Raw genomic sequence first — 18507 nt, forward strand, 5'->3', positions numbered from 1 at the left:
ACGGCTGCGCCATGTCGGGCGACGTCTCGGTCCTTGTTGTATTTGTCAGCATAAAGGGGTTTGTGAACTGTTCTTAGTCTGGCCCGTCACCAAGAACCTGTTTGCCTTGGGAGACCCTACCAGGAGCATATAGCCCCAGACAACATAGCTCCCAGGATCATTCGGGTACTCAAACCTCTCCAAGACGATAAGGTGACAGTTCAAGGAGAGGGAAAGGGTGGATTGCCCACTTCAGGTTGGTGGAGAGTTCGTGCCTCAAGTGGAGGAGTTCAGGTATCTTTGGGTCTTGTTCACGAACGGGAGATTGACAGACGGATCGGTGCAGCTTCTGCAGTAATGCGGTCGCTGTACCGCTCTGTCGTGGTGAAGAAGGAGCTGAGCTGTAAGGCAAAGCTCTCGAATTACCGGTCAATCTACGTTCCTACTCTCACCTATGGTCATGAGCTGTGGGTCATGACCGAAAGGACAAGATCCCGGATACAGGCGGCCGAAATGAGCTTTCTCCGTAGGGTAGCTGGGCGTTCCCTTAGAGATAGGGTGAGAAGCTTGGTCACTCGGGAGGAGCTCAGAGTAGAGCCGTTGCTCCTCCACACCAGCTGAGGTGGCTCGGGCATCTATTTCGGATGCCTCCTGGACGCCTTCCCAGCGAGGTGTTCCAGACACGTCCCACCGGGAAAAGGCCCAGGAAAAGACCTAGGACACGCTGGAGGGACTATGTCTCCCGGCTGGCCTGGGAACGCCTCGGGGTTCCCCCGGAAGAGCTGGACGAAGTGGCTAGGGAGTGGGAAGTCTGAGCGTCTCTGCTTAGACTGTTGACCCCGCGACCCGGCCCCGGATAAGCGGAAGGTGATGGATGGATGGATGGATTTCATTAATTCTTTACTGCCACTTTTGATCAGTTTAATGCATCATTTCTAAATAAAAATATTATTATTATTATATTTAGGGATGCACGATATTGGATTTTGGCCGATATTCGATATGCCGATATTTTCAAAATAATTTTGGCCGATGCCGATACCGATATCGATATATATACAAATATATACTGATATATTTAAACTTTAATTTTACTGAAGAGAAATCCATGTATCTCTTCTGTACTGATTCTACCATAAATTTATTATTTTACAAATGTAGACAGACATTCACATCTGAAAAACAGGTCAATTATTTCACTTGGAGAATATCGGTTTGGCTCATCGGCAGAAATATTCATATCGGCCGATACCGATAATGGTCATTTTAAGCTTTTATCGGCCGATACCGATATTGTGCCGATATTATCGTGCATCCCTAATTATATTATTATAATATTAATTTCTTAAATATATATATATATATATATATATATATATATATATATATATATATATATATATATATATATATATATATATATATATATAAACCAGTTGGGTTTAGTAATGGTGAGAAGGGATTCCCAGACAGATTACTGATCTGAAGCTCAATTCTCTGGAGAGTAGTCTGCCAGCCTGACGTCCTGTGGCTGGCGGGGAAAACCTAAAACACAATGAACTAGGATTGCTATAAAACAGTAACCTTGTTTTGAGGATTTGAACTTAAAGGTGGGGTATGTATTTTTTTCAAAAACGCTTTAGAAAACTTTTAGTCTATGTGGAGGAAAGAGAGCGCTCAGTGCACAGGACGGACATAAACCAAGCTGAGCAACGACAGGAACATAGAGATGGCAGATAAAAAACAAAAGAGGTAAATGTCTGCAAAACAAAGGAAGACTTGTGATAAGGCAAGAAGTAGGACCCGTGTAAATATTGGATCAGCTTTCCAGTGCTGGAGAGAACTCAAGGAGCGCAAGGCCTGCGATTGGCACCGAGGTGGCTTTATTTCTTCTCAGTAGTTGAGTAACATCGGTTCTCTCTCGAGCTTTCAAAACACATCATGGAGACATTTCTCTGTTATGGGAACTCCTTCCCTTCCAACCTTTCTGAAGTCTCGTTCCCGCTCTCAGGGAACCGATGTTACGATAGGAACCAGAGACGTTTTGCTTTGTTTCACAGAACTAATATATGCTGGCTTTTGTTTGAAAAATGCCTGCGTGTCATGTACATTTGTAATCATATTGGCGTTCCCTTCAGCTATGATAAAGACACATTCTTTCCCACACCCTATAAGCCTGGAGCGTCTAAACCTCCTCCACTGTCTGTTTCAAGTGTCAACTCCATATATTCATATTAGAAGTAAGAGAATATGTTTAATACAGCAGATAAATAATACAGCAGATTCCGCCATAATCGTTGCCTGGGTTGTTTACGCATGTGTGGTGCGTAGCTATTAAAATAGGGGCGAGACCCTTTTGGGGTAGGGGCATGTTTCGGTGATTTGAAAATCTCAAAATTGTCTACCAGAAATCGCTTACCCAGCTTTAAGATAGTCTGATGTATTTGAAGCTATAATCAGTCATTTTGGGATGTAGCATATTTGTATACATTTTTACCCAAATATGCAAACAAATAGTTCATACTTTTTAGCTCATAAAAGTTGTCCATACAGATCTTTTTCTTCCATTAGTGAATGAGTTGAGCGTTTAATTGGTCTAAAAGTTGAACATTATTAGCCAACTTTCTATTTCAGCAAAAGATAATGAATCACGTAGGAATAAATGTGTCTGCTGTTAATTTATTAGATGTCTTTTCCTGTGCCTTCAATTAGTATTTTAGGCATCAGCAGAGTGGATGTGAACTGGTTTCTTGTGTGTCCTTTGTGACTTTTAACCTTAATCCTCTCCCCCCTTAAAACCCACTTTCTGTCACCCTGAGTCTTTTCTCATTATCTATCTCATTGTGTTCGCCTTCAAAGCAACAGCAGGTTCACTGTATTTCCATCTCTTTACCTACTTTTAATCTTCTGCTGTGACTCCTTCATTCTGCATTTGAAAGCATGTTTTTAAGTCCACTTCTTGTCCACTGAGACATCATTGAAAAATTTGTCTTGTTATACACCTAAGACACTCTGAACATTGTCGTCATCATTTTAATTTGAAATGCCCAGGTGTCTCGCATCCTGGGAAACTGTGTTTGCTAGTTTGTGAAGATGAAGTGTTTTTTTTTTTTTTTTTTTTTTTTTTTACTTTATGTTTCATGTGTATTTCTGAGTTATAAGCTGCCCACATGCGTCGTAAATGAAGCTGCAGCCGGGTATAAACTGTTTGGATAAACTGAAATAATCCACCTACAAGGCGTAGAGCTCTAGAGAAAATCAAATAGATGGTTTTAAATGGAGTAATCAAATATTTAGAAGAAGATAACGATTAATAGAGTGTCCTATGGTATGATTCACATTCGGTGCTTCATTGAATGAGGATTATTTGCTGTCTCTTCAAAGGAATCCATGTCACTGGAGGTCTCATTCCATGTTTAATGGTTTCATGTGGATGACTTTTGGCTTTAACAATTAAGTAATTAGTGAGAAATAATTTCTTAAACACACATTATAAGAAGATAAATAAACTGCTCTGTGTTTCTCTGTAGTGAGTGTATACAGAGGAAAGTGTTTATTGAATTTTGTAAAATATACTGTACATTTTCTTAGAAAACAAATATGCAAACATTCCAAAGTTAGATGTGTAAGATTTTTTTTATGTTGTTAAATGTATTTTATGCTCAAATATACAGTAAAAACTTTAATATTTTGAAATAATAATACTTTTTTTTTCTGTGATGGCAAAGCTGATTTTTTAGCAGCCCATTTTTAGTGGCACATTATTCTTCAGAGATTATTCTAAAATGCTGACTTGGTGCTCAAGAAAATAAAATGATAATTGTATTGACTTTCACTTTTGAACAATGAATCATAATGAATCCTTGCTTTTTTTGACCGCCACAACTCCAGGAGGTCAAACTACATTTGATATTCTTTTCTATTTCAGTGGGGCTTGCCACTTCAAGCTTGTGACCAAAATGTTTAAATGTAAAATAAATAAATAAATAAAAATGGTGATTAAGAAAATTAACATCATTAAGTCAACTAAATTAATTCAATAATATATATTGAATTAATTTAGTGGGGTTGCTCACTAAAGTGTATTCATGGAATATGCCAGTCATCTAAAAACCTCTATGAGATGTTCATAAATGTTTATAAAAGTATGTTCCTCATCTTCAAAGACTCCAGGACCTATGTTACAGGAACAATTGCTAGGCTACGTCTAGATGTCTAAATCTTCCTCTCAGTATATCTGAAGGGGGAGTTAGTCCAAAGTGAGGTCAGTTGGACACATTGGATTGCCTTTTCCTTTCATGAGAGCAACACAATGGCTGAAATGACCACCACTGGATGACCTTTTCAACAGACCTCATGCCCTCGTTTGATTGACATTTCTCTTTGACGGCAGGGGGCGGAGACGGCTTTTGGTGGGCAATGGGGAGGGAAGATTCTCCTGGGTAAATCCTCATCTACATCTCTTCCTTTTGGACAACAAAGAGTGTGATGTTTTTGTATGAAATAAGGAGACCGATCCCTTGTGTTTTGATGAGTGGGCCACCTGGGACAAACATCTCCATCATCGCGTCAAAAGATGAGAGAGAGAAAAGACGAGAAGAGAGGAGATGAGAGAGGGATGGAGGAGAAAGAAGCCCTCCAAAGTAGCACAACCAGAAGCTTGAATGACAAGCTCAATGGAGACCACTTCTGTTACCAAATCTCTTGTCTGTTTCATTAGACTGGTTCGTGTAACTAACAAATGTAACATATGTGCCAAACTCATATGTTTCTCTTTGCATCAATGCTTTATATGATTACTAAAAACTTTAAATCATCTTCATGAAAAGTTTGATTTTAATGATTTTTTTAATTTCATTAAGGTCAGGTAAGGTAACAAAGTTTTCCAATATGCAAATCTTTTTCTAAAATTAAAAAAGAAAAATCACTGTAAAAAAAATAAAAATATATTATTATTGTTGTTATTATTATTTAACAGCATTTTTACATTTTAATCTTTGTTTTACAAAATCACTAAATAAAGTTTACAATTATTAATATTTCAAAATATATCATGAATTATTAATGTATTATTAATATATTAATTAATATGTTAGGTTTGGGGAATTGTACTACATAATACAGTAGGCAGGTATTCAAGTCATTCCATGTATGAATAGATTTAAAAAAAAAATTGGATTAGTTAAATAGTCACTGATTTTGCAATTTAAAAAGAAAAAAAAAGAAAAAACACTTCACACATTTACCGTTGCATAAAAAAAAAAAAAAGATTTTAATACTTTTCTGGTTTTGGAACAGCATGAAGGATTTATATTTTCGTGGGAACTAATCCTTTAATATTTCGTTTCCCACTGCAGCTGATATCACTGATAGCTCACACTTGTTGTTTGCTTTAGTGAGAAGGTGTGTGGTGCCATGCTGAGAACCCTGACATGCACAGGAAAACACCTTTAAATTAACCCGGGTCGTATGTCAATTTCCTTCTCTCTCCAAAACACAAACACGGGAACACAAACAAGATCTCACTGACTGGCTTTTGTTCCAAGTCCCGTTGTCAGGATGGGAGAGACTACTGTTTTTTTTTAACCCAGGGTTTTAGTAAACTCACCAGGGGCAAAGTTTCCCAGTCATGCATAAGACATGAGAGATCGGCCGACCTGACCGGGCACAAGCTGAAACTGTAAAAGAAAAACCCTTCACAGTGTGGCACGGTACTGGATCACGCGGACCAAATGGATGTCAAGGGAACATCTGTTGCATTTCCACAGGGGCAGACCCCTTCAACAGGTTGTGAAAGCTTGAGATTACTCGGCTGTTTGAACGGAGGGAGAGCAAAACATTCGCCGTTTGAGAAAACACCAACGAATGTGCTTTGTTTTCCTTGTAAACAAAAAGGTTCCCCAATGAGTCATGCATTACCATTTCAGACTGAGAGGACTTAAATGATGAGGCGAGCTTGCCTTTGAGCAAACACAACTGGGAAAAACTTTTAATAGGATACTGAGCAAAAGTGTTTCCCCTCCTTCTCAAAAGTCATCCTAACAAAGATCACCATGCTCCGTACCAAGTCTTTGTCAGTTGCTGGTGAATTCCTGCTAAGAAACCAAAAATAATCTATGTCTAGACACAGCAAGTGTGAAACTGAGTCAAGCAAGAAAAATGATATGCAAAAGGAGTTAAGAATGGTTTTATAAAAGAGATTCCATGTGGGAGGGTTTTAAGACTGAAGCCAAAAACAAAACAAAGCAAAGCAAAAAAGCAGGTATGCAACATGTTTGTCTCAGTACCTGCGAGGTGTCCTGGTGTGTATCTAATTACATTATTGACATTCAGATAATGTTGCATGAAGCGGAGCAATGGGGCATTCAGTAAGTTCCTGGCCTTAGGGCCAGTGCAATCGTTCTATGGGCCTCTTCGGAGGAAAGACTGGCCATTTCTAACAGGCCGAACTGGTTTTCTGCAGCATTTCTGCTTCGAGGGTGGGCTACATTAGTGTGACCAAAGGGAAGCAGAGCACCCGAGAAAAAGAAGGAGCAAAGGGCTTTCTCTGAGAGTGGCTAGACAAGAGAGAGGAGAGGAGCGTCAGCCATATAGACAGAGGAAGAGCAGATCAAAGAATCGCAGGGGCAACCTGCATGAAAGACATTGTATTAAAGCAACGTGGCTAGTTTAAAAAGAAGGGAAGAAAAAATAAACCTGGCTGGATCAGGAACCCTGTCTGGGAAACGTTAACTTTTTTAATCTACATCAGACTGAAATTTGAGTTTGAGACAGAGGTTAGATGGGGAAGCAATGATATGATGTACTCTTTGATTATTTTTCTGGGCTGCTTTGATTTTGCAGGGCGATGGTGGAACTACTGAAAAACTACTGGCTTATATTAGAATATCAGATGTATTTTACATGGTCTTGTGTGAAATTCAAAATAATCACTTAAAATCATGATATTTACAGTAATAATGACAACACTCAGATCGAAATGTAAAGTGGTGGTACTTCAAGATGAGGTTAAAATAAATGCCACAGCTATGAACAATACTTTTAATGCATTTATTAGTAAACATTTAATAATGTTATTTATGATCATTTGATATAATACGAAGAATGTTAATATTTAAAATATTAATTTCCACATACAAACGCAACACATTTTTATCATTTCAATATGTATTTAAATTACGATTTATTTATTATAAGCAAACATAAATTAACAGTGGCATGTGCATAAATTAACATTCACCTAAATTAATAAATGCTGTAAAAACGGTCCAGTATGTAGTTCATGATACCTAATGAGAACTAATGTTAATGAATTAAACCTTATAGTAAAGTATCCCATGACACATCTAACTGGGACATGGTCCCACATCAAATTAAAGGCAGTACAAATATGTTGTTTTTTGTAAAAAAAAAAAAAAAAAAAAGACATCAAGCGGCAATATGTGGGCAAAACAAATGCAACCTAGTTATATCACTATAAATATACAGAGACATTGAATGTGTGAGTCCTAAACTCAGAGAGGAATTTGGATAATACCAGCAGAAAGCAGCGGGTGAGGCCGCAGAGCGTGGCTGGGCGAGGAGTGAGGTGGCAGACCGTCAAATGCAGCTGTTGCAGACACTGATTGATAGAGTTTGAAAACAGCTTGGCCAGCAGTGCCAAGACTTTTCAAAAAAATTAACATCATCATCCACGTTTATTCTATAGGACTACATTCTAACATTTTCTAAATTAAAGAAGGAATAATGAGTGCAGTGGAAACTCAAGCTAATCAAATAGCTTATTACGTTTACAAATAATGGGAAATTATTTGATCTCTTTAAAGGACTTTGGCTCACCTGCTACTAAATCAGCATATGTGTGGCCCTAAACTGAGGGTAACCATTATGTCGGTCAGCTCGTCAAAACATGTGGCTATTTGCATCTATGTCTCCAGTGGGTTATTATACAATGACGAAGAAGTCCAAAAAAAAATTCCTTTTAGCAAACAACACTTCAAACCCACTCTTCACTTTGAAGTTTGATTGAATCATATCCTGCTAGGTAGCACCTCCTTCTCTTCCAAAAGGCTGATGAGTTGACTTAAACTCTCCTTCACAGCCTCCATGTTGTTTGTTGTGCTGCCTGCAAGAATCCATCGCTTCCCTCGGGCCAGTGGCTGTAATTCAAAGTACTTCTGTATCTGAAAAAAAAGAGGAAACATTTATTACATTATAACTGCTCAATAAAAATATCACCAAGACAATTTTGGTTTGTTAAAAAAAAACAAAAAACTTTATTAATTATTTTGCTCGTCAGGTTTAATTTTGTGAGAATATAAGAGGCCATGGGGAAAATTCCCGAAAAAAAAAAAAAAAAAAGAAAGACATGGTAATATCTGAAATTAAAATTGAAATCATATTCAAACAAAGAAGTGAAAACTGAAGTATTTATTTGACAGTTTTTATGTTTGGGATCCAAATTAATCTGTTATTTTGTCTTCAAATTCATCACATTCCTCTAATCTAATCTAATTGATATTTTATGATACCCCAAACTGAAGTAATGGAAATTGTTTTTTTTATTTTATTTTATTTTATTTTTTATTTAACAGACAGACATACAGATCAGAATAGTGCATTAACAAGCAATCTAGTAATTCCAGAGTTGAAATAAAAGTGTGTAAATGTATAGCTGGGTGTAAGTGTGGGTTGGTGTGTGTGTGTTTGTGTGTGTGTATGTATGTATGTGTGTGTGTGTGTGTGTATAAGCAAAGTAGCCATTTATTCTTTATTACCATCTTCATTACCATCACCACCACCACTCCTCACTACCATCATACTGCCAGCATTGTATTAGTCAGTTTTTTATTTTTATTTCTATCTTTTCTCCTATGTAACAATTACCATTGTCAGCACTCTCTATAGACAAATCAATTTTTAGATAGTAAGATAATAATAGAAGATAATATAAGATAACCCTCCCCCCGCATCTCTTCGGTCCCTATTTTCTCCTGTACTATTTTTTATTTTTTTTTATGTTATGTGTAGTGTCTAAGGTGCATTAAAAGAAGTGGTACAGTGTGAGAGTGTCTCAATTTGGGACAGAGATGTTGTCCTATGGAAACCACTTCTCGCCTGTCTTGCCTGCCTGAGTGTTTATGAGGTTTTTCAATGTGTATAAATATATATACATATATACATATATATATATATATACATACACACATACACACATACACACATACATACCTTTTTATTTATTTTTATTTTTATTTTTATTTTTCTATTCTACGTTGTGGTGCATTAAAAACACACGAAAAGATTAGGGGGGAATTGGAAATAATCAGTTGATTTAACCATAGCAGTACTGACAACAGTGGAAACAAGGTTCGTAATTCCAAAACAGCAATAATAATCATGATGATGATGACGATGATGATGATGATGATGGCAATGGTGATAACAATGATGAGAGCAACGACAATAACAACAGCAATTACAACAATAATAAAAATAATAATCCAATTTCCAGTGGTTAATGTGTATGTTGTTACGAGTTTTCCAGTTCATGAGGATAGTTTTCTTGGCGATGGTTAGAGCTATGAGGAGCATTTTAGAGTTTATATTTTTATTAGTAATTATTGTGAGGTCCCCCAGCAAGCAAAGAGAGGGCGATAGCGGGATGTGGCATCCGACTATAGTGGATAGTGAATGTGTGACCTCTTCCCAAAAGTGTTTGATTGGAGTGCAGTGCCAGGTTGCATGGATGTATGTATCTATAGAATTGTGATTGCAATGAGTGCAAACTTCTGATGTGAAACCCATTTTAGCTAATCTATTGCCTGTGTAATGTGTTCTATGAAGTGTTTTGTATTGTATTAATTGAAGATTAGCATTTTTGGACATGAGATAAATGTTTTTACAGATTTGGGTCCAGAAGTTGGCATCAGGAGCTATTGAAAGATCGTTTTCCCATTTTATTGTTGGTAAGTATATGATCTGAAGTTGATTTGAAATGATTTTCTATATTTTAGAGAGAAGTTTCTTTGGAGAGGAAATGTTAACAAAGTCTGCTATTGCTTGTGGAAGTTCTAAATTTGTGGCTCTGATGTTTATTTTTGCCAGAACAGAAGATTTGAGTTGTAGGTATTTTAAAAATTCATTGCTCCTGATGCCAAACTCCTGGGCCAATTTCGGAAATGTTGTTAACGTGTTAGATTTGAAAATATGGTTAATGTGGGTGATACCCCTTTCAGCCCATGTGCGAAAATTCAGTATTTTTTTATTGCTTATAAAGTCACGGTTGTTCCACAGTGGGGTGGGGTTAGATGGAGCTAGTATAGAATTTGTGATTTGGTGAAATTTCCACCAGGCTGTCAGAGTGGAAGCTATAGTTACAGCATTAAAACGTGTGTTGTTTGATTGATTTGGTGAGGAATGGTATGTCAGCTATATTTAATTCTTTGCATAGTGATTGTTCTATATCTAGCCATATAGTATCGGATTGGGTGGGGTGGATCCATTTGTATATGTATTGCAGTTGGTTAGCCATTGAGTAATAATGAAAATTTGGTGCTTCTAGTCCTCCTTGATCCTTGTTTTTTTGTAGTGTGGTGAGTTTTATCCTTGGCGTTTTGTTTTTCCAATAGAAGTGAGTGATAATAGAGTCTAGTGATTTAAACCAGGTGAGTGTGGGGTGGGTTGGAATCATTGAGAATAGATAATTAATTTTTGGTAAAATTGTCATCTTTATTGCTGCTATCCTGCCAATTATGGAGATTGGAAGGTTGAGCCATCGAAGCAAGTCGTCTTCTATTTTTTTTAACAGTGGTGTGAAGTTGAGTGCTACCAATTCTGACAGTCTGGAGGAAATCTTAATGCCTAAGTAAGTGATGTGATCATGACATATAGGTATAGGTGCTTGGTGGGGTGCCACATCCCATTTGGTTCTATGTAAAGGGAGGATGGAAGATTTGTTCCAGTTTATTGCGTAATCTGAAATTTTTGAAAAGGACTGGATTATTTTAATTATTTCTTGAGTAGATGCTAGGGGTTCTTGTATAAATAGTAGAATATCATCTGCATAAAGTGAGATTTTATGTGTTTGTTGTGGTGTTTCAATACCTTTGATTGCTGGGTTTTGGCGGATAGCTGCTGCTAAAGGTTCAATAAAAATAGTGAATAGAGATGGAGAGAGAGAACATCCCTGCCTCGTCCTCCTGTGCAGTGTGAAGCTTTGTGATGTTAGTCCATTGGTTGTGACTGTGGCAGATGGTGATGTGTATAAAATCTTGATCCAATTAATAAATGACTCTCCAAAGACATCTTTTTTTTTATGAAAGATGGTTAAAGCGTGTTGCCAAATTCAAATTATGTTATTTCATTATTATTATTATTTTTATTTAGAATTACTTCTCGTAAATTAGGAAAAGTCATGAAAAGTCTATACCTGTGTATGTTTTTCAAGCAATTAAAATAGCATTAATTTTTCTGAGACCCCAAAGGACATTTCCCCATAACAATAAGGCTTCCTTTCTCTACACAAACCTCTAAAGAATATCTATAAACAGTTTTTATACATTTCCAAAGTGTAAAAAGCTTGCTATCTGCTACGAGTTGTCCACTGTAAAGCGAGGTTCAAATCAGGGAAACTGTTTTGATTTAGTTAATAAGTACTCAAAATCTACTAACGATTTTGAGTACTTATTAACTAAATCTAAATGGATAAACAACTGATTAAGTGGATTATATGTCAAAGTTATGTGCTCTGTGCTTGATTATATTGTTATGTAGCCCGAGCAGATCAGAAGCATCTGTTAAATCTGATCTATTCAAGTTACATCATACAGCTTCTGCTCAAAAGGCACAGCATGACTAACTCTGTAAGTCATAGCAAGGATCTTTTCAGCTTTGCAGGAGTTATTTGGGTTAATAAAAATAACATTTACAGAAGGAAAACATTTGATGTCCTTTTTGATGTCAACAAAAAGAGTTTGTGCTTTCCCATGCGACCCGGTGCGAACTGCTGCACACTCATACAAACGGATGCGATGGCTGGAGATTTTCACTTAATATTAGATTACATTTTCGATTTGTTTCTTGGAAAACCCTACTGTGTGCCTTAAGAACATGTGGAATACAGAACATAATTTCCGAATCGTTTTTGTAAATAGATTGAAGAAGGTTATAACTCATTAGATTCATTGAGCAATTTTTTTTTTTTTTTTTAAATAAAGTATTCTTTTGTTATCTGAAAAATAAGCTTAAAATGGCTTTAGAGCAGCATCAGGTTGACTAACTATTTACTTAAGTTGTGAAGAGGTACGTAAAATATAAACTATGAGAGACAGAGGGAGCAAAATAAGGGATAGGCGTAAAAGAGCACATGTTGGGGCCCCATACCTGAAATTTGCTTTGACAAATTTACTTAGGGCCCCCAAATCACTAAGTCCGCCCCTGACTGGAATAAAGTACTTATAAATAAATATAATACAATATACAACAGTTCTTTTAATTAGAATAATATGTCATAATATTACTGCTTGTCCTCTATTTTTGTTCAAATAAATGCAGCCTTGGCGAGCATATACTTTCAAAAAGATATGAAAAATCTTAAAGACCCTAAACTACTGAACAGCAGTGTTGTTTTTCTTCTTTTCTGAATGACCCTAATTGATATGAGATAATGACGTATGAGACATGATGAAACCATGATATCCAAAGTAAGATAGTCATCTAATCCACCATTTACCTTGCTCAAAACAAAAGAGATGCAGCGTCAGTTGTCTCTTACCAAATGGTATAACCTTCAATGTCTCGGTAGGTAAAAGTACAAGGAAATACAGTTCATGGGGCACATAATATCAGACCAGAGGATATGTTCCTACAACAATCAGATGCAACTATATCTATCGTTTCGCAATCTGCATGTATGATGCACACTCGCTGCCAAACTGATGATAACAGGCAGAAAGACCTGAAAAACCAAATCTAAATGTTCAATGAGATGAGTCTTTTGTCCAAAGTACTGTAACTGAATCCTTCTCAAAAAGAATCACAAATGAAGCACTTGTTTTTGCAGCGCAGGCATATATATTAGTGTCTGCTGTTTTCATCACGACCTATTTCACTGAGTCAGAAGATTGTATCTCGTCTTTCCTCTTTAGGGGGCATAGAGCTGTTCCTCGCTCAAAGTGTAACAGGAGTTTAATGACAGATTAGGTCACTTTAACCTGGGGCCTGATCGACCCAAACAGTGTTAACCAATTCGTCTTGGTTAAAGGAGTCTGTCCATCTGCTACTAAAGAATCAGAATCAGCTGGACTATAAATGTTGGAATTAAGGCATTTTTCAACTTTTCTAGTTAGATATATTCATATACATTTCTTTAAATTTCAGTTGATTTTATTTGTGCATTTTCCTTTGAGCTCTGCATCTGGGAAAGTTTATGTTCCATTCAATGGGTATTTTAAATGTAACACTGAAAGCAGAAAAAATTTGCATTTATTGGTTTTTTAATTTTTTTCTAAAAACAAAACAAGAATATGGCTGTCACGAGACTGCAAGGGAGGTAAAGGTTGGGATCCAAATGCAGAAGTTTAATGATGTAGAAGGAGTAATCCACAATGTCAGACAGGCATGAGGTTATATACAGAATCAAGCATGGGCATGGCAAGAAGTTCAGGAAAACAGAGCGAAACTGTCTATTCCGCAAAAAAACAAAAACAAAAAAAAAAAAACCCAAACAAACAAAACCCAAGATAGCACTGTGACACTTTATGACTTCGCAATCAATAGCAGAAACAAACAGGCTCATATAAGCAGAGGTAACAAGATAATTAGGAACAGGTGTTTAGTCAGGCAGTGGCTTGTGAGAAATTAAGTCCATAACACAATCACATAATGATACAACAAAATGCTAATTTGTTATGCGGTGTGATTTTGCCTGGAGCGAGGAGCAGATTAAAAAAAAAAAATGGAGCGTCGTGGTTTTCACTCGCTCCAAGAACGCTCCACCACCGCTCCATCACGAGTACAATTCATGCCAACGGGCTGTCATATAACTGTATATTTAGCAAGAATTCAGATGTTAAACATATTTGGCTAGCTTGAAAAAAAAGGATCACTCAAATCAGAAAGAATGTGAAAGCTATGATGACAGCGATGGACATGAGCAGGAAGTTATAGTTCTCAAGGAATTTGTTTGTTCCTTCTAGATAGGCTACTGAATATTTTCAGCTAAAAGCATCATTTAAACAAGTACTAGCCTATAACACTTATTCACACACAATCACTCTCTCAGTAATGCATTAAAAATGTAATCTTACAGTGCTACTTTATCTGTATCCGATTTCGAATGAGCAGAAATCTGTAAGAAATGCATCGACTCGTAGGTAAAATAACTAACGAAAACGTTTTTTTAACGAAAACAACTTTTGATTTAAATAATGCATTAGTAAATGTTGAAATTAACATGAACCAAGACTTATAAATGCTGTAGAAGGACTGTTCTTGCTTAGTTCATGTTAACGAAAGTAGTTAACTAACATTAACTAATGGAACCTTATTCTAAAGTGTTACCTTACCTTGTCATGTGATAGGATAAAAGTTTGCACATTAATAAGCTCCAATAAGCCACTCTTCTGTTATTTTATTTTTAATAGGCCTATACGTTATGAGCAGAACTATGTTATTTCAAACATACTGAAGCTGAGTGGTGTTTCTGATATCAGTGAGCATGGAGTGGAGTGAGAGTGGGAAACGGTGAACCCAGAGCGGAGCAGAGTTATTAGTGAATGTTTGGAGTGCTCCACTCCACTCACATACTTTTCTGGACTCTGCCACACAAATGTTGCTTTTTGTTAATTACTAAAGGATTTAACACAGAGCAACATCTCACTTCCAATCACAAAAGATGCTGTAAAGGGCAATTGTAGTTGTATTTTTATTAATAAATTTCTTAAATTATTCTTTGACTATGTTCTGGCCCACCATCTAGTGTCAACATTTTTTTGGCCTGATGCCGAACTTACTTGCTGACCCCTGGTCTATGGGATTATATAATACATTCTGGCTGTCTACAGAGGACATGGCATGAACTGAATTGTGTGTCTGGCCTACACAAATAGGCGAGTGGCCAGAAGCCGAACTGTAATTCCTCTTGCTTGCTACCCTGAGCTGTGGTGGATCCAGTCCTTTTCTGGAGTTCTCACTATTATTTATGTGTTTCACAGTCAGCTGCAGATATGAATGTCTTTTCATTTCCCTCCTTGAGGTTGGGGCTTTACCAAGACAATTCAGTTTACAAGCCATTCTCTTGGGTGTGATTGACAAATTCCATGTGGGTTTGGAAACCACAAAACTCTCTGGTTACATGCCCAAGCAAACAGCCACTAGACCATTTCATAGCACCAGTCAGAGTTAAATTAACATAAATGGGTTCATATGTTGAACTGTGTTTAGATAGGGCCACACGGTACTGTAGATCTGAATAAGATGGCTGGAGCCGCATAACTGCCAGAAGGAAATACATCTGTTAAAACTCAAGTTTTATTCATTTGAAAAATGAAAATGCATAATCAATATGTCAGCATATGTCTCAAAATTTGTCCGGCTTCTCATGTTCAATTTCAGTATTCATGGTCATCTCAGAAATGGTGTACATGACTTTAAAATTTTAATTGATAAAACTGATTTTGAAAGCTGACAAGACAATATGGAAGTCTTTGTTATTTTCTTATAACCATTTTGCAATTTTGCTAGAAACAAGCAGGGCGGTTGTAACTCCAAGGTTGTTAGTTCGATAAGCAGGGAATGAATTAAGTTGTTTTGGATAAAAAGCATCTGCGAAACACATTAAAGGGGGGGTGAAATGCTATTTCATGCATACTGAGTTTTTTACACTGTTAAAGAGTTGGATTCCCATGCTAAACATGGACAAAGTTTCAAAAATTAAGTTGTACGTTTGAAGGAGTATTTTTGTTCCAAAAAAACCTCTTCCGGTTTGTCACAAGTTTCGGAAAGTTTTTTTCGAGTATGGCTCTGTGTGATGTTAGATGGAGCGGAATTTCCTTATATGGGTCCTAAGTGTGCGCTCTTCTACCGGAAGAGCGCGCGCTCCAGTATAGCAGAGCACTGAGAGAGGCTGAGCACAGCCTGATCAGAGCGAGAGCGTCGCGAAAAGTCACAAAAGAAGTGTGTTTTTGGTTGCCAGGGCAAGACAACCCTGCACAGATTACCAAAAGAGAAACAGCATTAAGGGACCAGTGGATGGAGTTTATTTTTACAGAGCATCAACGGAGTTGTGCAAGTGTTTTTGTTTGTTCCCTGCATTTCGGATTGCACGTCGTTTATTTCTTAAGGATAATGCAGTCCCAACGGAAAAGGGTCACGATTGTGTGTTGGAACCACATGCGGTGAGTAAAACTGCTTCAAATATCTCTGTATTGTTAACTTAGCTATCGGCGTGTAAGCACATCAAGTAAACAACATGCGATGTTGTCATCAAACTGAACTTTCCACATGTACAGCTTAAAAAAAAAAAGAAAAAAAGACAACATAAAGTGGAACTTAGTCATTTTCCAAAACCGCTAAGCAAATATATACAGTTTCAATACATACCACATAGCATACCGCCTTTGCTGATGCTGTTCTTGTTAAATTTCAGCCTCTGGATCTGTTTCACAGCTTCCACATGCTCTCAACTCAAAAGCCTACTGGCGCTCGTGATTCTTTAGCTCCGCCCACACGTCACGCCTCTAGGCGCTCGTGTTTTTCCGGGAAAAATCAGTACAGACTATCTTTCTCTTATGAATATAATAAAAATAAAGACTTTTTGGAGTTATGAAGGATGCAGTACTACTCTATAGGTACTCAAGATTAACAGGATATTGAGTGAAAACGAGCATTTCACCCCCCCTTTAAAGTGAAGACCAAAAAAAAAAGACAATTTAAAAGTAAAAAATACTGTTTCACGTCTGTCACAGGTTCCCAGGATGAAGGACCTTGAAGAAGGCAAATATTGAACAAACAGAGTATTTAATAAATCCATAAGTGAGAAATGAAGAAAACAACCTCTTAACACATCAGAGATGGGACAAACAAACTGAGGACAGGCAGGGCTATAAATACTATTCCAAACGATGATAATTAAGATAATTAATGAACACAGGTGGAAACTAATGAACTAATCTAGCAACAAAGGAAAACTAGGTCAAGGCAGGGGGAACAGAAACACAGAACATACATGTGACATTACTCCCCCCTCCCGGAAGGTGAATCCTGCGCCATAACGGTTACACATTGGGGAGGACACCCTGGAGGCAGGTGCAGGGCAGGATTTAGGCGGAGACAAGGAGGGCCTCCAGGGTGGATCAGGGAGCTCCTTGAGCCAAGGCGGAGCAGGCAGTTCAGGTTGCCATGGTGGAGCAGGGGACTCAGGAGGCCATGGTGGCTCCTCCATGACCTCAGCTGGCTCGGGTATGGACATAAGGGTGCCCCACCAACCCAAAATTTTCTTGTGGAAGACTAGGAATTCTGGGGGGTGCTCTGGAGAAGCAGGGCTAGATAACCTTTGGGGACTCAGGAGACAATGGAGAGCTTGACGGGACCAGCAGAGACGAAGGAGAACTTTCTGGAGCGGATTCTGGGGTGAGGATAGGAACCAGAGTACTCTGAAGATAAAGCTTTATACAAGAGTGCTGAGCCAATGGTGGCTGGTGGGCTAGAGTGAACTTGATAACAGATAGGTCGACGATCCTGGGCTGAGGACTAGGGAGGATTTTTGGAGGACTCTGGAAAAGTGTGGGAAGAAAGGAGGGAGTGGGTTCAGTGGAGTGGTATGTGGCTGGTTTATGGTGAGCCAACATGCTTTCCAACATGGTTTCGGATAGGGACTGAATGGTTATCATTTACTTCAACAAACAAATCAGAGCAAATTAAATTGAGAATGAAATTAATAGTCTGCTATGGGTCTATAACAATAGTCTGGAGACAAGAATCGGAATTACTTATCATTGTCCAGTCCCATCTGGAAGCACATATTAAGCAAATGATCACTCCAGCTCACCAGATGGACACTCAGGAACTTCTCCAAATATTGCTCCCAAGGCCTTCCATCCATTTCTTAAAGGGGGGGTGAAATGCTCGTTTTCACTCAATATCCTGTTAATCTTGAGTACCTATGGAGTAGTACTGCATCCTTCATAACTCCAAAAAGTCTTTAGTTTTATTATATTCATAAGAGAAAGATAGTCTGTACCGATTTTTCCCGGAAAAACACGACCGACTGGAGGCGTGACGTGTGGGCGGAGCTAAAGAATCACGAGCGCCAGTAGGCTTTTGAGTTGAGAGCGTTTGGAAGCTGTGACATTACCGTGAGGAAAAACCATCATCCAAAAAAAACGTGGTTTACAGTCAGATTCAGCCGTTTATTTATGATCCAGAATCAGATCCCGAGGCTGAAACTGAATGAGAGCAGCAGCAGCAACGACGACTCGCTCCGAGCGGGGCTCGAACCCAGGTCTCCGGCATGGGAGGCAGACGCAC

General features: G+C 37.8%; 1 protein-coding gene across 1 annotated transcript in view; it reads right to left on the reverse strand.

The window, feature by feature from the left end:
* Nucleotides 1–7360: 7360 nt before the first annotated feature.
* Nucleotides 7361–18507, reverse strand: part of arl15a (ADP-ribosylation factor-like 15a) — a 97634-nt gene continuing 86487 nt past the window's right edge. The window contains exon 5 of the mRNA XM_052592467.1: nucleotides 7361–8162. Coding sequence (XP_052448427.1) covers nucleotides 8010–8162 — 153 coding nt within the window. The 3' untranslated portion in view covers nucleotides 7361–8009. The remainder of the gene's footprint in view (nucleotides 8163–18507) is intronic.

Source organism: Carassius gibelio, chromosome A5 (assembly GCF_023724105.1).
Source record: "Carassius gibelio isolate Cgi1373 ecotype wild population from Czech Republic chromosome A5, carGib1.2-hapl.c, whole genome shotgun sequence".
Lineage (NCBI taxonomy): Eukaryota > Metazoa > Chordata > Actinopteri > Cypriniformes > Cyprinidae > Carassius > Carassius gibelio.